The sequence below is a fragment of the Pan paniscus genome, chromosome 20 (genome assembly GCF_029289425.2).
Source record: "Pan paniscus chromosome 20, NHGRI_mPanPan1-v2.0_pri, whole genome shotgun sequence".
Taxonomy (NCBI): domain Eukaryota; kingdom Metazoa; phylum Chordata; class Mammalia; order Primates; family Hominidae; genus Pan; species Pan paniscus.
In genome coordinates, this window is record NC_073269.2 from 19,530,490 (window position 1) to 19,557,975 (window position 27,486).

At 46.4% G+C, this 27,486-nt stretch overlaps 2 protein-coding genes across 9 annotated transcripts in view; one reads left to right on the forward strand and one right to left on the reverse strand.

Moving 5' to 3' along the window:
• CLEC17A (C-type lectin domain containing 17A) overlaps positions 1-12,053 on the forward strand; it is a 29,984-nt gene extending 17,931 nt beyond the window's left edge. For 5 of the 7 annotated variants that reach the window (XM_063599970.1, XM_063599971.1, XM_063599972.1 and 2 more), the window contains 2 exons: positions 89-240; positions 2,355-4,612. In XM_063599970.1, the coding sequence (XP_063456040.1) occupies positions 89-240; positions 2,355-2,615 (413 nt within the window). In that variant the 3' untranslated portion in view covers positions 2,616-4,612. Of the gene's footprint in view, positions 1-88; positions 241-2,354; positions 4,613-7,033; positions 7,144-10,096 lie in introns of those variants that run through there. The other 2 variants (XM_034945076.4, XM_034945080.4) reach the window with 2 other exon arrangements.
• A 125-nt stretch (positions 12,054-12,178) lies between these two features.
• Positions 12,179-27,486, reverse strand: part of ADGRE3 (adhesion G protein-coupled receptor E3) — a 49,700-nt gene continuing 34,392 nt past the window's right edge. For both annotated transcript variants that reach the window (XM_063599969.1, XM_063599968.1), the window contains 2 exons: positions 23,961-24,068; positions 12,179-19,516 (listed from right to left, as the gene is read on the reverse strand). In XM_063599969.1, the coding sequence (XP_063456039.1) occupies positions 19,478-19,516; positions 23,961-24,068 (147 nt within the window). In that variant the 3' untranslated portion in view covers positions 12,179-19,477. The remainder of the gene's footprint in view (positions 19,517-23,960; positions 24,069-27,486) is intronic.

The following is a 27,486-nucleotide window of genomic DNA, read 5'->3' on the forward strand; positions in this document are numbered from 1 at the left end:
GTGTACAGCCTGCACAACTGTACATGGCATACTATGTACATGGCTCAGGTTCTGGGGTCATCCTGACAGCATTCTGTCTGGTTCCCAGACTGCCGCCGAATTACCTGTCCTGAAGGCTGGCTGCCCTTTGAGGGCAAGTGTTACTACTTCTCCCCAAGCACCAAGTCATGGGATGAGGCCCGGATGTTCTGCCAGGAGAATTACTCTCACTTGGTCATCATCAATAGCTTTGCTGAGCACGTGAGTTCTTCCCACTGAACCTTTGAGAACCTTCAGGGACAGCCTGCTTCTCTTCCAGGATGCACACATCCCTCCCTTCCCTGGATGGCAAGAAATTAGAGTTACTTTTCAGTTACTAAAACTTTAACAGCAAGCTCTTCCTAAGGTAGTATCATGCAGAGGTTAAGAAGACATGCTTTGTTTTTGAGTTCAAATTCTGGTTGTGTTGATTTAACCTCTGTACATTTCAAGTATCGGTTTTATCTCTAACATGAAAATACAATAATTAATATCTGTTAGGTAGCACTTTTTATGTTTCAGGTTGTATTCCAAATACTTTACATCTTACAGTCATTAACACATGCAATCCTCATGACAACCTATACATTAGTATGCCAGTCAGAAGAGTTTATTTCTTTTCTTTTCTTTTCTTTTTTTGAGATGGAGTCTCGCTCTTTCTCCCAGGCTGGAGTGCAGTGGCTGGATCTTGGCTCACTGTAAGCTCCGCCTCCCGGGTTCACGCCATTCTCCTGCCTCAGCCTCCCGAGTAGCTGGGACTACAGGTGCCCACCACCACGCCCGGCTAATTTTGTTTTTGTATTTTTAGTAGAGACAGGGTTTCACTGTGTTAGCCAGGATGGATGGTCTCGATCTCCTGACCTCGTGATCCGCCCGCCTCGGCCTCCCAAAGTGCTGGGATTACAGGCGTGAGCCACCACGCCCGGCCTTCTTTTTTTTTTGAGATGGAGTCTCACTCTGTCACCCAGGCTGGAGTGCAGTGGTGCAATCTTGGCTCACTGCAACCTCTGCCTCCCGGGTTCAAGCAATTCTAGTGCCTCAGTCTCCCGAGTAGCTGGGATTGCAGGCATGTGCCACCACGCCTGGCTAACTTTTGTATTATTAGTAGAGATGAGGTTTCTCCATGTTGGCCAGGCTGTTCTCGAACTCCTGACTTCAGGTGATCCTCCCACCTCTGCCTCCCAAAGTGCTGGGATTATAGATGTGAGCCACCACGCTGGGCTAGGAGGGGTTACTTTATGCTGCGGTAACAGACAGTCTCCATAGTCCAATGGTGAAAGTAGACGAGGGAAATCATACACTGACTGTCAGAGTTTCCATTTACTTTTGCTCACAAAAGTCACAGGTACACGCCTATCTTTTAAGGTGGTAGGGAAATAAGTCTCACCTCCGTGCAACCAGAAGGAGGATTGGAATATGGGTAAATAGCTTTAATGATTTGCTACTACAATTTAGGTAGTATTACTATTTGTACACAATATGTATCATCTGTACTTCACAGGTGAGGAAGTCAAGGTTACAGTACATGTAAGCAACTTGCCTGGAGTCACTTACAGCTAGTGGGATTTAAGCCTAGGTAGCCGGCTTTCAAGTCCATGGTCTTGACCATAGACATAGGACTATAGTATGGTGTATGTTTCCTTTTTTCTGTTTTTCAGGGACAAGGTCTCACTCTGTCACTCAAGCTGGAGTGCAGTGGTATAATCATAGCTCGTTGCAGCCTCAAAGTCCTAGGCTCAAGCAGTTCTTTCGCCTCACCCTCCTGAGTAGCTAGGACTACCAGGCACTTGCCACTGTACCCAGCAAATTATTATTATTATTATTACTTTTTGAGATGGAGTCTCGCTCTGTCACCCAGGCTGGAGTGCAGTGGCGCGATCTCGGCTCACTGCAAGCTCTGACTCCCGGGTTCACGCCATTTTCCCACTTCAGCCTCCCGAGTAGCTGGGACTACAGGCGCCTGCCACCACGCCCAGCTAATTTTTTGTATTTTTAGTAGAGACGGGGTTTCACTGTGTTAGCCAGGATGGTCTCGATCTCCTGACCTGGTGATCTGCCTGCCTCGGCCTCCCAAAGTGCTGGGATTAGAGGCATGAGCCACTGCGCCTGGCCCAGCAAATTATTTTTACTTTTGTAGAGACAGGGTCTTGCTATGTTGCCTAGGCTCTATGTTTTCTATTCATTTTATTTTTAATTTATTTATGTCATTATATTTAAAATGTTTTTTTTTTTCCCAGACAGTATATAGTTGGGTTTGGATTTTTAAAATCTGATCTGATAATCTCTGGCTTTTAATTGGTGTTTTCATTTACTTATTTATGTATTTTTGGAGACAGGGTCTCACTTTGTCACCCAGGCTGGAGTGCAGTGGCGCAGCCTCAGCTCATGGCAGCCTTGGCCTTCTGGGCTCAAGTGATTCTCCCACCTCAGCTCCCCACCAAGTAGCTGGGACAACAGGTGTGTGCCACCATGCCTGGATAATTTTAACATTTTTTGTAGAGATGAGGTTTTGCTATGTTGCCCAGGCTGGTCTGGAACTCCTGACCTCAAGTGATCTGCCACCTTCACCTCCCAAAGTGCTGGGATTACAGGCATGAGCCACTGTACCCAGCCTAATTGGTATTTTTAGACCGTTTACATTTAATATAATTACTGATTGGGTTGGATTTAGGTCTATCATCTTATTATTTTCCTGTATGTCATGTCCCTTCTGTTTTTTATCCCTCTGTTTCATAGCATTATTTGTATGAGTAGTTAAACAGTTTTTTTTTTTTTGAGATGGAGTCTTGCTGTGTTGCCCAGGCTGGAGTGCAGCAGCATGATCTTGGCTCACTGCAACCTCCGCCTCCCGAGTTCAAGTGATTCTCCCGCCTCAACCTCCCGAGTAGCTGGGATTACAGGCGCCCACCACCATGCCTGGCTAATTTTGTACTTTTGGTAGAGATGGGGTTTCTCCATGTTGGCCAGATTGGTCTCGAACTCCTGACCTCAGGTGATCCACCTGCCTCGGCCTCCCAAAGTACTGGGATTACAGGCATAAGCCACCGTGGCCGGCCAAAACAGGGCTTTTGAAGGAGTTAAATTAGGTAATGTAAATGAGGCAGGTGCAAATCATATTCCCTAACTCAGTTTCACAAGAAATACAAGTACATTTCCTTTAAATTACTCATTTTAGTTTCTCTCTTGAGTTCTCATTCTACTAGACTGGTGTACATTTACTCTCAGTCGGTTGGGGTCTCCCATTTTACTTCTAAATGGGGACAGCTTTTGTGGGGTCAAGGTGGAGGGGAGCACACATCGGGTCTTTACTGTCTTTACTGCAAACTGGTATCTACTGGGACATCTACAGACTGAATGATCCTGGGAAGGTTACTTAACCCCTCTGTGCCTCAGTTTTCTCATCTACAAAATGGGCATAATGATAATACTTGCTTCAGTGAGTCATGATAAGGATCCAATGAGACAATCTGTGCAAAGTAGCATAGCTCACTTTTTTTTTGAGATGGGATCTTGCTCTGTTGCCCAGGCTGGAGTGCAGTGGCATGATCTTGGCTCACTGCAGCCTCCATCTCCCAGGTTCAGGCAATCCTCCTGATTTAGCCTCCCAAGTAACTGGGACTATAGTCACGTGCCACCACCCCCAGCTAAGTTTTGTATTTTTTTTTTTAGTAGAGTTAGGGTATCATCATGTTGGCCAGGCTGCTCTCTAGCTAATGATCTCAAGTGATCTGCTCCCCTTGACCTCCCGAAGTGCCGGGATTACAGGAGTGAGCCACCGTGCCTAGCCCATAGCTCACTTCTTAATTCATTAATTCAACCAACATTTCCTGAGCACCTACTATGTGCTGGAGACTATTCTACATATTGGGGATCCAGTGATGACCAAGACATATGAGTTCCCTCTTCTTAAACTGCTCTGATTTTGGTGCCTAGAAATAGCAAGGACTCTCTAAATGTTAAAGAGTCTTCTGGTTTTCTGGGGCTCAGACTTTGGGCCATCTAGGCTGCCCCTGAGGCATCCCACTCTTCCATCAGCAAAGCCTTTTGGGCTTGGAGGTCTTTTCCTGCTGTTCTTGGGCACAAGAGATCTTTCTGCTCCTCCTATCCCATTCTGGGGTCTAAGACACTGTGAGGCCTTCTAAGCCTCCATCTAGTCTGATGGGACAGGAAGACCTTTCCGCTCTCTGATTTTCTGACACCTCCCTGGGGCTTTACCCAGGAAATAGTGCCCAGGTCCCTTCTGCTTTTTAGAGTCTCCAAACCCATCTGGGGTTTTTACCATCACCTGAAAAGCTCACCGGAAATGAGATACCAGATTCTTCTCTCTGGGGCCTGCCATGTCTACACATTTATTATTTCCTTCCCATGGTGACTTTACCTCCCCACATTTTTTTTTCCGTCAAAGCAGAAATTTTATTACCCACATTCTTTGACCACAATGCTATAACGACAGAAATATTTTCTTTTACAAAAATTTCAATCACCTTAAGAATGTTTAAAGTCGGCCGGCTGCAGTGGCTCGACTGTAATCCCAGCACTTTGCGAGGCCGAGGTGGGCAGATCACCTGAGGTCAGGAGTTTGAGACCAGCCTGGCCAACGTGGTGAAACCCCGTTTCTACTAAAAATACAAAAATGAGCTGGGCATGGTGGCGCATGGCTGTAATCCCAGCTACTCAGGAGGCTGAGGCAGGAAAATCGCTTGAACCTGCGAGGCGGAGGGTGCAGTGAGCTGGGATCACACCACTGCATTCCAGTCTGGGAGACAAAGCAAGACTCTGACTCAAAAAAAAAATTTTTTTTTTTAAAGTCACCAGATAACTTTGGATTAAAGAAGAAATCAAAACTGCAAATAAATAAAAGCAAACATCAATTGGCATTGCCTATAGTAGAACACATGAAATAGATTATAGTAAAAAATTCTTAAAACACAAAGAATTCCAGGATGTGGAAAGCTGGGGCGAGTGTTACTCACACCCGAACAGCAACAATAGCCAGAATAACTACAAAATCATAACTTTTTCTAAACTCATTAGCTAACTGAGATCACATGGCAGTCAAAAAGTCTAAAATGGGCTGGGCATGGTGGCTCACGCCTGTAATCCCAGCACTTTGACCTCCCCACATTTTTTTTTTTTTGAGACGGGATTTCGCTTTTTGTTGCCCAGGCTGGAGTGCACTGTCGCGATCTCAGCTCACTGCAACCTCTGCCTCCTGGTTTCAAGCAATTCTCCTCTCTCAGCCTCCCGAGTAGCTGGGAATACAGGCATGCCACCACGCCTGGCTAATTTTTGTATTTTTAGTAGAGATGGGGTTTTGCCACGTTGGCCAAGCTGGTCTCGAACTCCTGACCTCAGGTGATCCACCTGTGTTGGCCTCCCAAAGTGCTGGGATTACAGGCGTGAGCCACCGTGCCCGGCCACCTCCCCACATTTTAAGGAATCTTGGTTTGGTGGTAAGTTGGGTGAGTTAGATGTGATTTGCATATAGTAAAATGCACAGATCTTTGATGTATGTTCAGTGAACTTTGACAAATGCGTACACCTGTGTAACTGTCAAACTAACCAATATTTATAATCTTTCCACCACCCTAGAAAGTTTTTTCATATCCTTTTTCTAGTTAATCCCTCCCTGCCCCCTACTTGCAACCACCGGTCTAATTTCTTTCACCATAAATTTGTTTGGAGAGGAGTTGCTTCTAACTATATTTTCTTCCCTATCTTTTATCTCTGTCATAAGTCCTTTCTTTTCTTCCAAAGACCTGGGATTTTGACTTTTTTCCGGGACAGAGCCTTGCTCTGCTGCCCAGGCTGGAGTGCAGTGGTGCATTCGTAGCTCACTGCAGCCTTGAACTCCTGGGCTTAAGGGATCCTCCCACCTCAGCCTCCTGAGTAGCTGGGACTATAGACACGCACCACCACGTCTGGCTAATTTTTAAAAATTTTTGTAGATATGGGGTCTCAGTATGTTGCCCAGACTAATCTCGAACTCCTAGGCTCAAGCGATCCTCCCTCCTGGCTAAAGTGGTGGGATTACAGATATGAGGCAGCGTGTCAAAAGCCTGGGCTTCTGAAATACCAAACCTAGGAAACCTACTTTTCATCTTCCTTCCTTCTTTTCCCGGAACAATGAACTCTTATGTTGTTTGGATGCAGATTAAGGCTACCGAGTAGCACAAAAGTGCAAGAGAAACCCAAAAAAATCAGTTACTATTGCTAAAAATGTCATTTAGATGTTATAATGCTACCTACTAAGACGTCCACAGTATGAGGCTCTGCACAGTGGCTCATGCCTGTAATCCTAGCTCTTTGGGAGACTTACAGTGACCTTTGGGACATGCAGTGAGCCATGATCACACCACTGCACTCCAGTCTGGTTGACAGAGTGAGACCCTGTCTCAAAAAAAAAAAAAAAAAATAGGCTGGGTGTGGTAGCTCATGCCTGTAATTCCAGCACTTTGGGAGGCTGAGGCAGGTGAATCAACTGAGGTCAGAAGTTTGAGATCAGGCTGGTCAACATGGCGAAAGCCCGTTTCTACTAAAAAATACAAAAATTAGCCGGGGGTGGTGGCGGGTAGCTATAATCCCAGCTACTCGGGAGGCTGAGGCGGGAGAATCGCTTGAACCCAGGAGGTGGAAGCTGCAGTGAGCTGAGATCGCACCACAGCACTCCAGCCTGGGTGACAGAGTGAGACTCCCTCTCAAAAAAAAAAAAAAAAAAAAGTTAATCCTCACAACACTACCAGGAGGTAGCTACTGTTAACCCATTTTACAGGTGAGGAAAGTGAGGCACGGAGCAGTTCACAGATTGCATGAGAAAAAGTAGCACGATTATTCCCACCACACATGCTACAGTGGGAGGAAGACATTGATCCTGTTCTGCATACCATGGGGACGGGGACGGGTTGTGGGAGGTGACGTTCCCAAGCCCTAAATATGTAAGACAGGGCACAGGGCAGGTCCTCACCCTGAGGGTCATGTAGAGGAATGGCTGGCTGAATGGAGTTTTTATTTGCAGAATTTTGTGGCCAAGGCCCATGGCTCTCCACGGGTGTACTGGCTGGGGCTGAATGACAGGGCCCAGGAAGGGGACTGGAGGTGGCTGGATGGGTCTCCTGTGACATTAAGGCAAGTGCTTGGGTTTCCTGGGGTCTCTCTGCTTCCTCTGTGGGCCCTGACCATGGGGAGGGGAGAAGGTGATGGAGTACATGGTTGAAGGAGTCAGGAGCTGTTTCTTTTTTTTTTTTGAGACAGAGTCTTGCTCTGTCGCCCAGGCTGGAGTGCAGTGGCGCAATCTCGGCTCACTGCAAGCTCCGCCTCCCAGGTTCAAGGTATTCTCTGCCTCAGCCTCCTGAGTGGCTGGGACTACAGGTGCCCATCACCATGCCCGGCTAATTTTTTGTATTTTTAGTAGAGACGGGGTTTCACCGTGTTAGCCAGGATGGTCTTGATCTCCTGACCTCGTGATCTGCCCGCCTTGGCCTCCCAAAGTGCTGGGATTACAGGCGTGAGCCACCGCGCCCGGCCAGGAGCTGGTTTTTACTGGTACAGCTCTACTTGTTTTATTTTATTTATTTATTTATTTATTTATTTATTTATTTATTCTTTGAGACGGAGTCTCGCTGTCGCTCAGGCTGGAGTGCAATGGTGCGATCTCGGCTCACTGTAATCTCTGTCTCCCGGGTAGAGGTTGATTCTCCCACCTTAGTCTCCCAAGTAGCTGGGATTACAGACACCCGCCGTCGTGCCTGGCTAATTTTTGTAATTTTGTAGAGATGGGGTTTCACCATGTTGGCCAGGCTGGTCTTGAACTCCTGACCTCAGGTGATCTGCCCACCTTGGCCTCTCAAAGTGTTGGGATTACAGGCGTGAGCCACTGCGCCCAACCTTATTTTAGTTTTTGAGACAGTCTTGCCCTGTCACCCAGGCTGGAGTGCAGTGGTGCAATCTCGGCTCACTGCAGCCTCAACCTCCCAGGCTCTGGTAATCCTCCTGCCTCAGCCTCCCGAGTACCTGGGACCACAGGCACACACCACCATGCCTGGCTAATTTTTTGTATTTTTAGTAGAGATGGGGTTTTAGCATGTTGCCCAGGCTGGTTTTGAACTTCTGAGCTCAAGCGATCCACCCGCCTTAGCCTCCCAAAGTGCTGGGATGACAGGCTTGAGCCACCGCACCTGGCCTCTACTAATTTTAAACACAGAAAAATTCCTGTCCTGTTTGGTAAATTGCCATTGCCTTAAATCTCCTGAGAATCCTTCTGCTGCCCCTTGGACTTCCACATCACCTAACAACTAAAGGATTTGTCATTGGCAAAGAAGGGGCCTAGAGACCCTGATTGCAGGGTGTGTGGCACAGGTAGCATTGCTCATTATTTTGGTACACCACCCCCAGTCATTCCCATTTCCCTGTGTGCTTGGCATCCTTGCAGTCCAAGCTGATAGGGTGTCTAGAATCCCAGGCTTGGCCAGACAGGGACAGCACCAGGGTGATTTTTTGGTGACAGGCTGTCTGGACCCTGAACCTTCAATATTTCCTCCATTGCAACATCTCAGTCTTTTCGTAAAACTGCTGAAATATATCAAGCTCTCCAGGCTAATGGTTGGGAGAAAAAAGGGAGGGTGGAAGGATGAGGAAGAATTTTTTTTTTTTTTTTTTGAGACAGAGTCTCACTCTGTTGCCCAGGCTGAAGTGCAGTGGTGCAGTCTTGACCCAATGCAACCTCTGCCTCCCAGGCTCAAGTGATTCTCCCACCTCAGACTATTGAGTAGCTGGGATTACAGGTGCGCACCACCACGCCTGGCTAATTTTTTTTTTTTTTTTTTTGAGACGGAGTCTCACTCTGTGGCCCAAGCTGTAGTGCAGTGGCACAATCTTGGCTCACTGCAACTTCTGCCTCCTGGATTCAAGCGATTCTCCTGCCTTAGTCTCCCAAGTAGCTGGGATTACAGGCGCCCGCCACCATGCTTGGTTAATTTTTGTAGTTTTAGTAGAGACGGGGTTTCACCATGTTGTCCAGGCTGGTCTCGAACTCCTGACCTCAGGTGATCCGCCCGTCTTGGCCTCCCAAAGTGCTGGGATTACAGGTGTGTGCCACCGCACCTGGCGGAACATTGGCTGCTAAAGGCTCACAGGAATGCTTTTTCCGCAAAGCTATTCTCAGCTGAATGGGAGCCTGCTCACCTAAGACACTACCCAACTCCACTGGGGTCAGCTCACAACCGGTGACAGCCTAAGAGAAGCCTGGACCCCTTGTGACAAGTTGGGATGACTCTGGTGCTGTTGACATCCCAGTGGTCTCCGCTGGGGTCAGGCTGAAGCTAGAGTCATCTGAGTCCATGCTCCTGCTCAATTCCTTCCCCTTCTCCATCTAGCTTCCCTCACCTCTCTCCTAAGAACATCCTTTAATAAATCCTACACACTCGAGTCCCTGAATCAGGCCCTGCTTTAAGCAAGAGCCCACATGATCTAAACAATTCCTAGAAGGTTGGGTAGGTTGGGTTGGGAGGTTGTAAAAGAAAGAGTCCTTGGAAGACAAGACAGAAACTGACCAGATTCAGAAATTGATTAAGGGGCCAGGCACGGTGGCTCGTGCCTGTAATCCTAGCACTTTGGGAGGCTGAGGCGGGCGGATCACTTGAGGTCAGGAGTTCAAGACCAGCCTGGCCAACATGGTGAAACCCCGTCTCTACTAAAAATATAAAAACTAGCCAGGTGTGGTGGTGGACACCTGTAATCCCAGCTACTTGGGAGGCTGAGGCAGGAGAATTGCTTGAACCCAGGAGACAGAGGTTGCAGTGAGCCGAGATCACGCCACTGCACTCCAGCCTCAGCGACAGAGTGAGACTCTGTCTCCAAAACAAAACAAAACAGAACAAAAAACCCCCCAAAACCAGAAATTGATTAAGGGCCAGGCACGGTGGCTCACTGTGCCTGGCTTACAGGTGTAAGCCTCCACACACGGCCTAATATGGGTTTTGACAAATGCGTAGTGCCACGTATTCATCATTACAGTATTATACAGAAGAGTTTCACCACCCTAAAGATCCCCGTCCCTCTGCCCACTTTTTCCTCCATCCAGCTTCTGGGAGCCAGAGGAACCCAATAACATCCACGATGAGGACTGTGCTACCATGAACAAAGGTGGCACCTGGAATGATCTCTCTTGCTACAAAACTACGTATTGGATTTGTGAGCGGAAATGTTCCTGTTGAAGCCCAGGGCCGAGGCTGGGGGTCCATATTCGAGTGTCTCTTTGAGACGAGAATCTCCTGCCCTTTCATGGATGGCCTTGCCTCTTCGTGAGTGGACACACAGATGTGCCCCAAACAGGATTGGCACCCTGGATGCAGCAAGTTCCCAGGGGTGCAAGTCAGGCTGTTTCTAGAGTGAGGACTTGGGCTTGCCCTAGTAGATGGTGAGCTGGGGGGATGCTCAGAGCTTGGTGGTGGGAGGTCTCCCACTTCTGGGGTTGAAAGGATCTTCACTAAGTTCCTGATCATGACTCTTGGGAAGTGATACTAGCCCTGAGGACCCTGGGGCTGGTGTTGAACCTGGGATGAAATATCCTGGCGCCTCTGAACCACAAAGAGCTGGGACTGGGCTCCTTTTCCTGCAGCCTCAAACTTCTGGGCTCAGGCGATCCTCCCATCTCAGCCTCCTGAGTAGCTGGGACTACACATGCGCACCACCATGCCTGGCCAATTTTTTGTAGCATTTAAAGAGAGGGAGTCTCACTATGTTGCCCAGGCCAGTCTCAAACTCCTTGCCTCAATTGATCCTCCTACTTGGGCTTCCCAAATTGTTAGGATTACAGGTGTGAGCCACTGTGCCTGGCTCAAAATTGTTATTATTATTTTTATAGAGATGAGGTCTTGCCCTGTTGCCCAGGCTGGTCTCAAACTCCTGGGATCAAGCAATCCTTCCGTGATGGCCTCCCAAAGTGCTGGGATTACAGGCATGTGTCACCGTACCTGGCCGATATTTTTATTTTTATTTTTACTTTGCCCATCTTTTCCTTTTTTTTTTTTTCAAACGAAAGCTTTGAAAGTGGTGACAGCAAAATTTCCCTTTGAGCTAGACTTCTAGATCTGCCTCGCACAGAAATACACTAAGTGGGCTGGTCTCATGTAGTCCCCACATCATTGCAAATTACAAACCTAAAAATACAGAACATCAGCGGAGAAGACAGGAGAGCTTCTATACTCACCCCATGTCGTCCTCTCCAGACACTGCTTCCTTCCTGGTCTCAAACAGCACAAATAACCCAGAAACCATCAAAATTATTTTTGACCAACAACTTTCTCAATGTCTTGGGTAAGGTTTGCACAAGCTAAGTGGCAGAATCAGACCTTTGCCAGAAGACTTGGCCCATGGAACTTCTATCCTTTTTTTTTTTTTTTTGAGACAGGGTTTCATTCTGCCACCCAGGCCAGAGTGCAGTGGCGTGATCATAGCTCACTGCACCCTCTGCCTCCTGGGCTCGAGTGATCCTCCCGCCTCAGCCTCCCAAGTAGCTGGGACTACAGGCGTTCACCCTCACACCTGGCTGGCCCATGGAACTTCTAGAAAGGCATACCAGCTGAAAAGCAAGACCCCTACATAGTGTGGCCAGGCAGGCCATAACCTGGTCATATCCACACAGGACAACGATGGACCTATCTGCCAACACGTGCCCTTGAGCTATCTGTGAGTTGTAACGTCTTTGATGATATAACTCACTTTACTTGCCAGGCACAGTGGCTCACGCCTGTAATCCCAGCTCTTTGGGAGACTGAGGTGGGCTGATCACCTGAGGTCAGGAGTTTGAGACCAGCCTGGCCAACATGGTAAAATCCTGTCTCTACTAAAAATACAAAAAAATTATCTGGGCGTGGTGGCACGTGCCTGTAATCCCAGCTACTCGGGAGGCTAAGGCATGAGAATTTCTTGAACCCAGGAGGTGGAGGTTGCAGTGAGCCGAGATTGCACCACTGCACTCCAGCCTGGGTGACAGAGCAAGACTCCATCTCAAATAAATAAATAAAAATAAAAATTCACTTTACTTCTGTGTGGACTTTCCTGGGCTGTTAGCTCTTGCAATGTTAGTGCTTCTCAAAATGCCACTATGTTGGGTGTTCCTTGTCTACTGTGTGTTAGTTTGCTGGGGCTGCCATAACAAAGGACCATAGACTGGGTGGCTTCAGCAACAGAATGCATTTTCTCACAGTTCTGGAGGCTGGATGTCCAAGATCAAGGTGTTGGCAGGGTTAATTTCTTCTGAGGCCTCCCGTCTTGGCTTGTAGATGATCCTCTTCTCCCTGTGTCTTCACCTGGTTCTCCCTCTGTGTGTCTGGGTCCTAATCTCCTCCTCCTCTTCTTTTTTTTTTGAGACAGGGTCTCGCTCTGTCACTCAGGCTGGAGTGCAGTGGTGTGATCTCAGCTCACTGCAACTTCCACCTCCCAGGCTTAAGCATCCTCCTGCCTCAGCCTCCCGAGTAGCTGGGATTACAGGTGTGCACCACCGTGCCCGGTTAATTCTTGTATTTTTTGTAGCAACGGGGTTTCACCATGTTGCCCAGACTGGTTTTGAACTCCTGGGCTCAAGCAATCTGCCCACCTTGGCCCCCCAAAGTGCTGGGATTACAGGCATGAGCCACTTTGCTGGGCCTACAACGACCTCTTTAAAGATCCTGTCTCCAAATACAGCCATATTATGAGGTCCTGGGAATTAGAATTTAAACATATGCATTTGGGAGGGGTGGCACAATTTGGCCCATAACATTCACAAACTGCCAGAGTGACCCCCACCCGACCCTCCTGCCCTGGCCATGTGACAACCAAAAAATACCAATTAGAGGGCTGGTACTACTCCCAGCTAGGCATAACTCAACATAGTATTCCCTTTGGACAATCCCTGAATTGCATCCGAGGGTGGGTAGACATTCTCCAAACCAATCATTTTATTTATTTATTTTTTTGAGACAGAGTCTTGCTCTGTTGCCCAGGCTGGAGTGCAGCGGCACGATCTCGGCTCACTGCAACCTCTGCTTTCCAGGTTTAAGTGGTTCTCCTGCCTCAGCCTCCTGAATAGCTGGGATTACAGGCGTGTGCCACCATGCCTGGATAATTTTTGTATTTTTAGTAGAGACAGGGCTTTGCCATGTTGGCCAGGCTGGTCTCGAACTCCTGACCTCAAGTGATCTGCCCACCTCAGCCCCCTAAAGTGCTAGGATTACAGGCGTGAGCCACCACGCCTGGCCTTATTTTATTTTTTGAGACAAGGTCTCACTCTGTTGCCCAGGCTGGAGTGCAGTGTTGTAATCATAGCTCACTGCAGCCTCAAACACCTGAGCTCTAGAAATCCTCCCTCCTCAGACTCTTGTATAACTAGAACTACAGGTGTGCCCCACCACACCCAGCTAATTTTAATTTTTTTTTTTTTTGTATAGACAGGGGTCTTGCTTTGTTGCCCAGACTGGGCTTAAACTCCTGGTCTCAAACAATCCTCCTGCTTCAGCCTCCTAAAATATAAGGATTGCGATCAATTTATTGATCAACAAGCACCCTTAATCAATAGCAGAATCTTTCCTGTTTTGTCTGAGAACAGGTGCTTATAGCAAGGAGACTGTGAGGCGAGCAGGTGGTGGGAGAGGTCGGAGCTGATTTCACTTCCTGTTTCTTTGATTTGTTTTAAATCTACTTGTTCTTTTATTTCCTTATTAAAAAAAAATTTTTTTTGAGATGGAATCTCACTCTGTCACCCAGGCTGGAGTACAGTGGCATGACCTTGGCTCACTGCAACCTCCTCCTCCTGGGTACAAGCGATTCTTGTGCCTCAGCCTCCTGAGTAGCTGGGATTACAGGTGCGCGCCACCACATCCGGCTAATTTTTGTATTATTAGTAGAGACGGCATTTCGCCACTTTGGCCAGGCTGGTCTCGAACTCCTGACCTCAAGTGATCTGCCCGCCTTGGCCTCTCAAAGTGCTGGGATTACAGGTGTGAGCCACTGCACCCAGCCTCGTTATTTATTTTTAAGAGATGGGTTCTCAGGACGTGGCCCAGGCTGGAGTGCAGTGGCAATTCACAGGCACGACCCCACTACTGAGTTTTGATTCTGTCTGTCCTCTCTTCTCACCTCTGCCCACCTCTGCAGCTGCCCTGATGCATCACTACCAAAGCCAGCTCCTGTACTGTCCGCAGCCTGCTGAGTGGGTGGGTGTCATGTTGTAAACCCTCCACCCAGGGGACTGTTATGTCAAGCAACTTTATCTGGGGTCAGGGGAAGTTCCCATATTTCAGAAGAGGGAAGTTGTTTTCTGATATGCGTATTGAGAAATGGGGAAGCAGAGGTCTGTGGTCACGTCTCTAGGAGGCCCCTGGTGGAACTGGTCCCAACCTATCTCCCTTCCACATCTCTCATGATTATCTAATTGCAGAGAGGTAAACATGAAAGAGGTCACTTTTTACCACTTTAGGTCCAGGGGAGCAACAGTTGTATAAAAATAATAACCATGGTTTATCAAACATATATTGTGTGGTAAATAAATGCAGTGGCTCTCATTGAATCTTCACCATGACTTTGTGAGGCTGGAATATTTACCAACCCCCGCCAATCTTTTTTTTTGGACAGAGTCTCACGCTGTCGCCCAGGCTGGAGTGCAGTGGTGTGATCTCGGCTCACTGCAACCTTTGCCTCCTGGGTTCAAGCGATTCTTCTGCCTCTGCCTCCCAAGTAGTTGGGATTACAGGTACACCGTAATGCCCAGTGAATTTTTTCGTATTTTTACTAGAGATGGGGTTTTGCCCTGTTGGCCAGGCTGGTCTCAAACCCCTGGCTTCAAGTGATCTGCCTGCCTTAGCCTCCCAACGTGCTGCGTGCTGGGATTATAGGTGTGAGCCACTGTGCCCGGACCCCATTTTTTTTTTTTTTTTTAAAGACAGGGTCTCACTCTGTCACCCAGGCTGAAGTGCAGTGGTGTAATCACAGCTCATTGTGGCCTCAACCTCCTGGGCTCAAGTGATCCTCCCACCTCAGCCTCCCAAGTAGCTGTGGCTACAGGTGTGTGCCACCACACCTGGCTAACCAACCCCATTTTATACCTGGGCAAACTGAGGCCCAGAAGTGGGGTCTCACGGCTTTTCCATTGTCATTTAGTGGGTAAATGGCAGAACTGGGATTCAGATTCCATCTGTGCCTCCCACTGTTGATCTCTTTCTACAGCTGCCTTCTTTTTTTTTTTTTTTTGAGATGGAGTCTCACTCTGTTGCCCAGGCTGGAGTGCAGTGGTGTGATCTTGGCTCACTGCAACCTCCATCTCCCACCCCAGCTCCCTCGTTCCTCAGGAGAGATGACTCTGAGATGCATGTTCCACATTATCTCCTGAAAGTCCCCACTAGGGTAAAGCTCCACCTGCCTAGAGAGATAGCCTGCTCAACTAACACATTTTTGGTTAATTTTTAAAATTAAAAAAAATTTTTTTAGAGAGACAGCATCTCTGGCCAGGTGTGGTGGCTCACGCCTGTAATCCTAGCACTTTGGGAGGCCGAGGCAGGTGGATCGCTTGAGGCCACGAGTTCGAGACCAGCCTGGGCAACATGTTGAAACCCCATCTCTACTAAAAAATACGAAAATTAGCCGGGTGTGGTGGTGCGTGCCTGTAATCCCAGCTACTCAGGAGGCTGAGGCAGGAGATTTGCTTGAACCCGGGAGGCGAAAGTTGCAGTGAGCTGAGATTATGCCACTGCACTCCAGCCTGGGCAACAGAGAGACTCTGCTAAAAAAAAAAAAAAAAAATTAGAGAGACAGGTTCTCGCTGTGTTGCCCAGCCTAAGGTGCAGTGATGCAATCATAGCTCACTGCAACGTTGAACTCCTGGGCTCAAGCAATCCTCCCGCCTTCGCCTCCCGAGTATCTGAGACTACAGGTGTGTGGCACTGCTCCCAGCAATAACACATCTTTTAACACATCTTGTTCTTTCTCTGCCTTACTTTTTTTTTTTTTTTTTTTTTTTTTAACAGAGTCTTGCTCTGTCGCCCACTGTAACCTCCGCCTCCCGGGTTCAAGTGATTCTTCTGCCTCAGCCTCCTGAGTAGCTGGGACTACAGGCCTATGCCACCACACCCAGCTAATTTTTGTATTTTTAGTAGAGACGGGGTGTCACCATATTGGCCAGGCTGGTCTTGAACTCCTGACCTCTGCCCTTGTGTTCTCCTCGTGATCTCCACGTGAACTCCTCGTGATCTGCCCATCTCGGCCTCCCAAAGTGCTAGGATTACAGGTGTGAGCCACCGTGCCCAGCCCTGCCTCATTTCTTCACACCCCGTTGGTGTTTCCTGGGATCATCTCCAAAATAATCTACCTGCATGCATTAAACTCCTTATCTCAGAGTTTGCTTTTGGGAGAACTCAAATGATGATGCTATGGGATGAGTGTCATCATCAAAGATGAGTTTGTGAAATGGTTCTGGTTTGCCTGGGACTGAGGGACTCCTGGATTGTGGGACTTTTGGTACTAAACCTGGGAAAGTCCCGGGTAAACCAGAATGAATTGACTATCCTTATAGGAGGATAGTGTGGCATCAGGGAAGCCAAGAGAAGAGAATGCTTCAAGAAGAAAAAAAATGATCAACAGAGTCAAATGTTGACCCAGTGGTCAAGTTTGGTAAGACTGAGAAACAACCAGTGGACTTTGCACCGAGGAAGCATTTGGGACATTGGTTCATCCTTTGGTGTGTTGCAAGCAGAAGTTAGACTGCAGTGGTTGAACAGTGAGGAGGTTGGAGCAAGTGAAGACAACACAGTGGAAACAACTTTTTTTCTAGAATTTTTTTTTTTTTTTTTGAGATGGAGTTTCGCTCTTGTTGCCCAGTCTGGAGTGCAGTGGCGCAATCTCGGCTCACCGCAACCTCCATCTCCCGGGTTCAAGTGATTCTCCTGCCTCAGCCTCCTGAGTAGCTGGGATTACAGACATGCGCCACCACGCCTGGCTAATTTTGTATTTTTAGTAGAGAGGGTGTTTCTCCATGTTGGTCAGGCTGGTCTTGAACTCCTGACCTCAGGTGATCCACCCGCCTTGGCCTCCTGAAGTGCTGGGATTATAGGTGTGAGCCACCACACCCGGCCTTTTTTTCTAGAATTTTGGCTGTGAAGAGGAGGAGAGATAGAGTGGCTATTGCAGCGGGAAAGCAGATTAAGGGGAGACTTTTTGGATAGAAGGGGCCTGAACATGTGTCCTCTCTTTTCCTTCCTTCTTTTCTTTTCTCTTTTCTTTTCTTTTTTCTTTCTTCCTTCCTTCCTTCCTTTTTCTTTCTTTCTCTTTCTCTCTCTCTTCCTCTCTCTCTTCCCCTTGCTTCCCTCCCTCCCTCCTTTCTTTTTTTCTTTCTTTCTTTCTTTCTTTCTTTTTCTTTCTTTCTCTCTCTCTCTTTCTTTCTTTCTTTCTTTTCTTTCTCTCTTTCTTGATGGAGTCTCACTTTGTCACCCAAACTGGAGTGCAATGGCGTGATATCGACTCACTGCAACCTCTGCCTCCCGGGTTCAAGTGATTCTCCTGCCTCAGCCTCCCAAGTAGCTGGGATTACAGGCCCCTGCCACCATGCCTGGCTAATATTTGCATTTTTAGTAGAGACGGGGTTTCACCACATTGGATAGGCTGGTCTCGAACTCCTGACCTCAGGTGATCCACCTGCCTCAGCCTCCCAAAATGCTAGGATTACAGGCGTGAGCCACTGCACCCGGCCATGTCCTCTCTTTTCTTCCCAAATTCCTATTATTCTTATATTAAACACCCCAGTCTTCCTTTTATTCTTCCAATATTTTAATCTTTTGGCCTTTTTTCCTCAGTGCTTTGAGCTATTTCTCCTGTGTGGTCTTCTAAGCCTCAAATTTGGCTTTTGAGAGTGATGACTTAAAAAAAAAATCACCCAGCATCAATAGCAGACAGGTGCTAAAGAAAAATAAAAATCATCCAGTAAAATATCTTCTTAAATGTATTCCTTTTTTATTAAGTTCCATAGAACTAGAACTTTTGGGCATGCACTTGAATCTTCTTACATTCTTTAATTTTTTTATTTTTTGCAAAATAAACTTTTATTTGGAGGGACAGCATAATTTAGAGTCCAGGCTCTTCTACACTTTAAACACTTATTTATTTATTTGTTTTATATAGATAAAAATGTATATATTTATCATGTACAACAGGATGTTTTGAAATATATCTACATCGTGGAATGACTAAGTCAAGCTAATTAATACATGATTACCTCACATAACATTTTTTTTTCTTTTTTTTGTGGTGAGAACACTTAAAATCTCTCATCAGGCGTGATGGCTTGTGTCTGTAATCCCAGCACTTTGGGAGGCCCCGGCAGGTGGATCGCTGCTTGAGGTCAGGAGTTTGAGATCAGCCTGGCCAACATGGTGAAACCTTGTCTCCACTAAAAATACAAAATTAGCTGGGCATTGTGGCATGTGCTTGTAGTCCCAGCTATCGGGAGGCTAAGGCAGGAGAATTGCTTGAACCCAGGAGGTAGAGGTTGCAGTGAGCCTAGATCTCACCACTGCACTCCAGCTTGGGTGACAGAGTGAGACTCAGTCTCAAAAGAAAAGAAGTTAGCCTGGGCTGGGCACGGTGGCTCATGCCTGTAATCCCAGCACTTTGGGAGGCCAAGTCAGGTGGATCACCTGAGGCTGGGAGTTCGAGACCAGCCTGACCAGCATGGAGAAACCCTGTCTCTACTAAAAATACAAAATTAGCCGGACATGGTGGTCCATACCTGTAACGCCAGCTACTTGGGAGTCTGAGGCAGAAGAATCACTTGAACCCGGGAGGCAGAGGTTGCACTCACGCCGTTGCACTCCAGCCTGGGCAACAAGAGCGAAACTCCATCTCAAAAAAAAAAAAAAAAAAAAAAAAAAAAAAATTAGCCTGTATCTAGCAAGGAAGTAAAGCCAGTAGGAAGCTGATGGTTTGAGGGAATGAGTGAATTTAAAGAGCAAGTTTATGACCAGGTGCAGTGGCTCATGCCTGTAATCCCAGCACTTTGGGAAGCTGAGGCTGGAGAACCAGTTGAGCTCTGGAGTTTGAGGCTGCAGTGAGCTACGATCATGCCACTACACTCCAGCCTGGGTGACAGAGTGAAACTCTGTCTTAAAAAAAGAGCAAGTTTAGGATGAGTGGTACTAAGAACTTGAGGAAAAGGACCTCTTCATTTACAAAAAGTCAAGGAAATATTTGCAGTGGTCATGCTTTGGGTTTCCAGGGACAAGCATTGACTGAATACACCATAGTGAAGAGAAATGCAATTTACCACACATTTGTTGAGAGCCTATTATGGAGAACAAACAGTTTGGGAAGTAAAGGTTGATTACTTCCTCTCCAAGGATGATATGTTTAATGAATTCCCTTTTCCTTAGCTTCATTCTTCATAATGCCAAAGAGATCCATGGATATGATTTTCCATATGGAGTTGAATATTCTAGTTTTAATATTTTCTCTTCACTTGTCCTGGAAAAACATCCCCCTATAAAAAAGGTTTAGATTAAAGGTGGATATAAGGGTAAAATAAAGTAAACAGACAAAATCAACAACATGGAAAAACAGCAGGAGTGATTTAAACCCAGTTTGAACCAGCAGGCAAGGATGGCATGATCTCCTAGCATTTAAAAATCCTAGGGCAGATGTGGTCTTCTTTGGCTTAGAGTGGGAAGACTTATCAAAAATTCAGCAGGAAGAATTCTTCTTTTTGATAAATTTTCAGACATATTACACTCTGGAATTTCAGCCCCCTGGATGTTTTTTTGTCTATGAAGAAAGGTTAGAGTCTTGTTGGCTTTGTTTCTCTTTGAATGCCTGTTATCTAACATAGTGCCTGACACACTGTAGTACTCAACAAATATTCTCTTTGCACCCCACAACTTACAGCTTGGTTTAGCAGCCCCAAGCTCCACAGAGGAACCAACATCTCCTGAAGAAGCCTATGAGGTTAGTGCTTCCTAGCCTAGTTATAAGAGTTGTGTGCAAGAAGTTCAAAGTTACATCTTCCTTCCTGGTATTTACGGTTCATTCATAGAATTTCCCATCTAGATGCAATTTACAAGTCAAGCTTGACTTTTTCCATAGGCAACATTGCCTGGCGACCTATCTGATCTTCCAACTTTATCACGTTTCTTGGGAACAGAGTTAGAAAGTTAACCCAAGGTCAAACGTGTCCATAGAGAAAGAGTTTCATTAGCTTTTTACTCAAACTCTGTGCCTAAAAAATAAAAGCATAGAGATTTTTCTGTAGAGATGGGGTCTTATTTTGTTGCCCAGGCAGGTCTCAAACTCCTGACCTCAAGCGATCCTCCTACCTTGTTCTCCCAAAGTGCTGGGATTACTGGTATGAGCCACCATGCCCGGCCAAAGCTAATGTATTTCTTAAAGAGAGATTCATATATACATGTATATATGAATATACATGTATATTCGTATACATATGAATATACATGTATATTCGTATACATATGAATATACGTATATTCGTATACATATGAATATACGTATATTCGTATACATATGAATATACGTATATTCGTATACATATGAATATACGTATATTCGTATACATATGAATATACGTATATTCGTATACATATGAATATACGTATATTCGTATACATGAATATAGGTATATTCGTATACATATGAATATACGTATATTCGTATACATGAATATACGTATATTCGTATACATATGAATATATGAATATACGTATATTCATATATATGATTATATGAATATTTTATGAGTATATATGAATATATGAATATTTTATGAGTATATATGAATATATATGAATATATATATTCATATATATATATATTTTTTGAGACAGGGTTTTGCTCTGTCACCCAGGCTGGAGTGCAATGGCATGATCTTGGCTCATTGCAACCTCTGCCTCCCGGGCTTAAGCAATGCTCCTGCCTCAGCCTCCCAAATAGCTGAAACTACAGGCTACAGGCATGCACCACTACACCTGGTTAATTCTTTGATGTTTCTGCAGAGACAGGGTCTCACTATACTGCCCAGGTTATATTTGATATTTTCCCCTTCCAAAGATACACTCATATTATTCAATTTCCACAATGTTAAATGATTTTCCTAATTTCATTGTGGAGAACCAGTAACTGGAATGCTGGCAGCTTTGGGAATTATTTTGGATTATCTGGGAAACCTTTCATAGGTCACAGTCAACAGTTGGCACTTTTACTCTTGTTGAGAATAATTAAGCCTAATATTAATCAAACATTTTTTTTGAGACAGAGTTTCATTCTTGTCGCCCAGGCTGGAGTGCAATGGCATGATCTCGGCTCACCGTAATCTTTGCCTCCCAGGTTCAAGCGATTCTCTTGCCTCAGTCTCCTGAGTAGCTGGGATTACAGGCACCTGCCACCACGCCCAGTGGCTCACACCTGTAATCTCAGCACTTTGAGAAGCCAAGGCGGGTGGATCACTTGAGGTCAGGAGTTCGAGACCAGCCTGGCCAACATGGTGAAACACCATCTCTACTAAAAATACAAAAAAATTAGCCGGGTGTGGTGGCGGGCACATGTAATCCCAGCTACTGGGGAGGCTGAGGCAGGAGAATCGCTTGAACCCAGGAGGCAGAGGTTGCAGTGAGCCGAGATTGCGCCACTGTACTCTAGCCTGGGTGATAGAGTGAGACTCTGTCTCAAAGAAAAAAAAAAAAGTGAAAAGAAAAGAAGAGACAGGTTCTCACTATGTTGCCCAGGCTGGTCTCAAACTCCTGGACTCAAGTGATCCTCCCACCTTGGCCTCCCAAAGTGTTGGGATTACAGGTGTGAGCCACCATGCCCAGCCTCTCTTTAGACGTCTATTCTGTCATTTATTCAAAAAGCCAAATATGGAACGAAATGTCACATAGTGCAGAAAGCTCATTCTGTGGTGCACTGAGCCTGAGTTAGTGCAATGGAAGAACAGAATACCAGCAACCAGATTCCAGAAGTATCATCTTTCTAACAGGGCTATTTCCTCCCCTAGAAAGGTCCCATGATTCCCTGCACCCATCCTCTGCAATTATGCAGAGCAGCTGGGGCAGAATCCCTCCCCTGGAGCCTGTTCCATGGCGTACCGTCACTCTGTGGGCCCACATCCACATCTTTATGGACAGTGGGCATTTGGGGGAAGATGATCACTCTGCTATGCCTATGCTTGTAAATTTCCCCCAGTGGGAGTCTGTGTTAGATTGCATTGGTTCTGGTGATATGTTTTACCCATACATCTTCACACAGCAAGAATACATATGAAAACCAGCTTAAGTGCTGTTAGTGAGCAGAGAGGAGTCACTGAGGAACAATATAACAAGAATGAGGAACTCAAACCAGGTTATCAGGAAAAGGACTCTTCCTCATACCCTCCAGGAAACAAGTCTGTACTAAGACTAGCTCCTCAAAGCTACCCTATGTTTCCCAGGCTGGTGTCAAACTCCTGGGCTCAAGCGATCCCCCCATCTCAGCCTCCCAAGTAGCTAGGACTACAGCGCCACCACATCTGGCTTCCTTTTTTTTTTTTTTTTTTTTTTTTGAGACAGGGTTTCGCTCTTGTTGCCCAGGCTGGAGTGCAATGGCACGAGCTCGGCTCACTGCAACCTCTGCCTCCCGGATTCAACCGATTCTTCTGCTTCAGCCTCCCGAGTAGCTGGGATTACAGGCATGTGCCACCATGCCCAGCTAATTTTGTATTTTTAGTAGAGATGGGGTTTCTCCATGTTGGTCAGGCTGGTCTCGAACTCCCAACCTCAGGTGATCTGCCCACCTCGGCCTCCCAAAGTGTTGGGATTATAGGCGTGAGCCACTGTGCCCGGCCTGTGGCTTCCTTTTTATTATTATTATTTTACATTGTGGAAATTGAATAACATGAGCATATCTTTGAAAAAGGAAAATATAGGCCGGGTGTGGTGGCTCATACCTGTAATTTCAGCACTTTGGGAGGCTGAGGTGGTAGGACTGCTTGAGCTGGGAGATCAAGACCAGCCTGGGCAACATAGGGAGACTCCATCTCTCTCTCTATAAAAAAATTAGTAGGGCATGGTGGTGCACACCTGTAGTCTCAGCTACTCGGGAAGCTGAGATGGGAGGATTGCTTGAGCCCAGGAGGTTGAAACCGCAGTGAGCTATGATCATGCCACTGCACTCCAGCCTGGGTGACAGAGCAAGACCCTGTCTCTTAAAAAAAAAAAAAAAAAGGAAAATATAAATTAAAAACTAGAGGAAGCTCAATAAACGAACTTAGGAGCAGAACATCAAACACTGCATGTTCTCACTTGTAAGTGGGAGCTGAACAATGAGAGCTCATGGACACAGGGAGGGGAACAACACTCACTGGGGCCTGTTAGGGGAGGTTGGAGGGGGGAGAGCATTAGGGAAAAGAGCCGATGTGTGCTGTTTTTTGTTTGTTTGTTTGTTTGTTTTTTAGACAGAATCTTGCTCTGTCACCCAGGCTGGAGTGCAATGGTGCGATCTTGGCTCACTGCAACCTCCGCCTCTCAGGTTCAAGTGATTTTCCTGTCTCAGCCTCCCCAGTAGCTGGGACTACAGGTGCATACCACCACACCCGGCTAATTTTTGTATTTTTAGTAGAGATGGGGTTTCACCATGTTGGTCAGGCTGGTCTTGAACTCCTGACCTCAGGTGATGCACCCACCTCGGCCTCCCAAAATGCTGGGATTACAGGCATGAGCCACCATGCCCAGCCAATGCTGGGCTTAATACCTAGGTGATGGGTTGATAGGTGCAGCAAACCACCATGGCACACGTTTACCTATGTAACAAACCTGCACATGTAAGCTCAGAACTTAAAAAACAAAAACAAAAACAAACAAACAAAAAAACCCCAAACTAGAGGAAGTTTGCAGTGTCAAGAGAGGAGTATGTAAAACATTAGAACAATTCAGATGTTCACTTACCTCACTGGGTTTTGAGTCAGGACCCATCTTGCTGGAAAGTGTGTATGTCTCAGACTCAGATTTTGATTTTACGATCTCTCTAAACCACTTTTGATATTGTTTCTGGACCTGGAACATCAAAGGAAATACCTGGATGGGTTTTGCTAACATTGGTGAACAGCAGAAAGGTCGGTGAGTCAGGAAGAGGATAGAGATGTATTATTATTTATTTATTTTCACAAAACATGGTCTATTCGTACAATGGAATATTATTCAGTCTTATAAAGGAAGGAGATTCTGACACATATGCTACCACACGGATGAACCTTGAGGACATCAGGCTAAGCGAAATAAGCTGGTCATGAAAAGGCACATACTGTGTGATTCTACTTATATGAGGTACCTAAAATAGTCAAATCCATATAGACATAAAGTAGAATAGCGGTTTCCAGGGCCTGGGGGGAAGGAGAGTGGTGAGTTAGTGTTTAATGGGGATGGAGTTTCAGTTTGGGAAGATGAATAAAGTTCCGGAGATGGATGTTGGTGACGGTTGCATGACATTGCGAATGTGATGCTACTAACGGTACACTTAAAAAAGGTTAAAAAGGTAAATTTTATATCATATATGTTTTACCACAATAAAAGTTTTCCATTACAGGGTATATAATTGTTGTAGAAAATTTATGGCCAGGTGTGGTGGCTCACACCTGTAATCCCAGCACTTTGGGAGGCCAAGGCGGGCGGATCATGAGGTCAGGAGATTGAGACCATTCTGGCTAACACGGTGAAACCCTGTCTCTACTAAAAATACAAAATAATTAGATGGGAGTGGTGGCTCATGACTGTAATCCCAGCTACTCCAGAGGCTGAGGCAGGAGAATTGCTTGAACCTGGGAGGCGGAGGTTGCAGTGAGCTGAGATCACGGCACTGCACTCCAGCCTGGGAGACAGAGCGACACTGCATCTCAAAAAAACAAAAGAAAAGAAAAGAAAAAATATAAAATGTATAAGATATACATATGCAAAAGGAAGAAAATAGAAGTTACATATAATTCCTCAATCTGGTGAAAATCACCAATAATATTTTGGTAGTACCCTTCAATGTGTCTTGGTTTTGGGCACCTCAGAAACAGACCCTGCAACAAGGGTTGAAGTGTAAGGAGTTTATTTGAGGGGTGATCCCAAGAAGCACCAGTAGGGCAATGAGGAAGCAGGACAGGGAAGAGAAGGCAGCTGGTAAAGAATGCATAATTAAGGTTATTTCCATTGTGGGAATCTGGGGCTCAGCCCCATTCAGGAGCTCTGGGGTAGAGCATGGAACTACCTTAGAGTCAACTTGCCTGAAGGAGGAGGGAGCTGGGGTATTTATCCACCAGCTCCCATCAGTCATGGGTTGATGGCCGGTCTCAAGGGCCATTACTCTTTGGCATCACCAGTTTGCCCTGTGCATGGGCCAGGCATGTCCTGTGGGCAGTACAAAGCCTTCAGGCACAGTCATGGGTGTTTGCAACAAGCAACTCCAGGCATGTAGAGACAGAAGCCAAAGGGATATGAGAGGGCCGTGGACAGCATCTGCCACACCGTGATATCCTAACCTTGGCACTGTTGACATCTTGGGTTGGATCATGTTTTGCTGGAGAGGGCTGTCCTGTGTGCATTGTTTAGGATATTTAGCAGCATCCCTGACCTCCACCAACTAGATGCCAGTAGAAACCCCCACCCCAGTTATGACAAGCATTTCCCCAGACATTGCTAACTGTCCCATCGTGGGAACACAATTGCTCCTGGTAAGAACCATTCTGATATGCCGTAAACACCCATACCTACACATAAATAAATACATAACAATAACACAAACAATGAGTGCTTATAGTTGTTATATAAACAAAATGAAACCCTCTGGGGTAGTTTCTTTTGTTTTTTTTTGAGATGGAGTCTCGCTCTGTTGCTCAGGCTGGAATGCAATGGTGTGATCTCAGCTCACTGCAACCTCTGCCTGCCAGGTTAAAGTGATTCTCTAGCCTCAGCCTCCCTAGTAGCTGGGATTACAGGCAGGTGCCACCACTCTCGGCTAATGTTTGTATTGTTTAGTAGAGACGGGCTTTCACCATGTTGGCCAGGCTGGTCTTGAACTCCTGACCTCAGATGATCCGCCTGCCTCAGCCTCCCAAAGTGCTGGGATTACAGGCATGAGCCACCGTGCTTGGCTGGGTTCCATTCTGGAGACAGCGTGCAGTCCAGATTATCCCTGAGCACCCCTTAGTAAGGGATCTTCTTGGAGGACACACACTACTGTTCAGTTGCAGACAAATAAAGTGTTTTGAATTTAGTAGCCATATAAAATAAAACTATATATATCTTTAAAAACTGGATGCTAGGCCAGGCACGATGGCTCACGCCTGTAATCCCAGCACTTTGGGAGGCTGAGGCAGGCAGATCACCTGAGGTCGGGAGTTCGAGACCAGCCTGACCAACATGGAGAAACCCCGTCTCTATTAAAAACACAAAATTAGCTGGGTGTGGAGGCATGCACCTGTAATCCCAGCTACTCAGGAGGCTGAGGCAGGATAATCACTTGAACCCGGGAGGCAGAGGTTGCGGTGGGTTGAGGTCGTGCCATTGCACTCCAGCCTGGGGAACAAGAGCCAAACTCTGTCTCAAACAAAAAACAACAAAAAAATGGATAGCAAACAAAAACTGGATGCTATGATATGCCTCAAAAACTGAGATAAACTAAGGGAAGACTACATATAAGTGTTTTTCGTATGCTCATGTGAAACCCCATCTCTACTAAAAATACAAAAAAAAAAAAAAATTAGCCAGGCATGGTGGCATGCGCCTGTAGTCCCAGGTACTCGGGAGGCTGAGGCAGAAGAATCGCTTGAACCTGGGAGGCAGAGGTTGCAGTGAGCCGAGATCGAGCTACTGTACTCCAGCCTGGGTGACAGAGCAAGACTCCATCTCAAAAAATAATAATAATAAAAAAAAATGATGATGATGATGATGATGAAACACACACTCTGCTAGTGGTGGCTGTGAACCAAGTGGAGATGAGTTCTGCCTCCCGCCTCAGCCTCCTGAAGTACTGGAATTATGGGCATGAGTCACTGTGCCTGGCCCCAGTTTCTCTTTAACAAGGCAGTTAACCTGCAGTACAGTGAAGTTCAAGACCTCATCATGCCCACTGCTGTTGCATGGTTTGAGATGTGAGTTGCAAAAACTGCAATAGCAGACTGGGATGGATCTATGAGTTTGCCCCTGAAGACAGCCAGTGTTACAAGGAAGGCTGTGTGATCCTGGAATGTGACCTAGTTTGGGACAGTGACGGCTTTGAGGGGCAGGTACCATCTGATATGTCTTGAAGAAAAAGAGATAAATCAGTCCAGCATGGTGGCTTACACCTGTAATCCCGGCACTATATAATTGGTATTGACTGGAAGCTTTTTCTTTTTCTCTTTTTTTTTTGAGAGGGAGTCTTGCTCTGTTGCCCAGGCTGGAGTGCAGTGGTGTGATCTCGGCTCACTGCAGCCTCTGCCTCCTGGGTTCA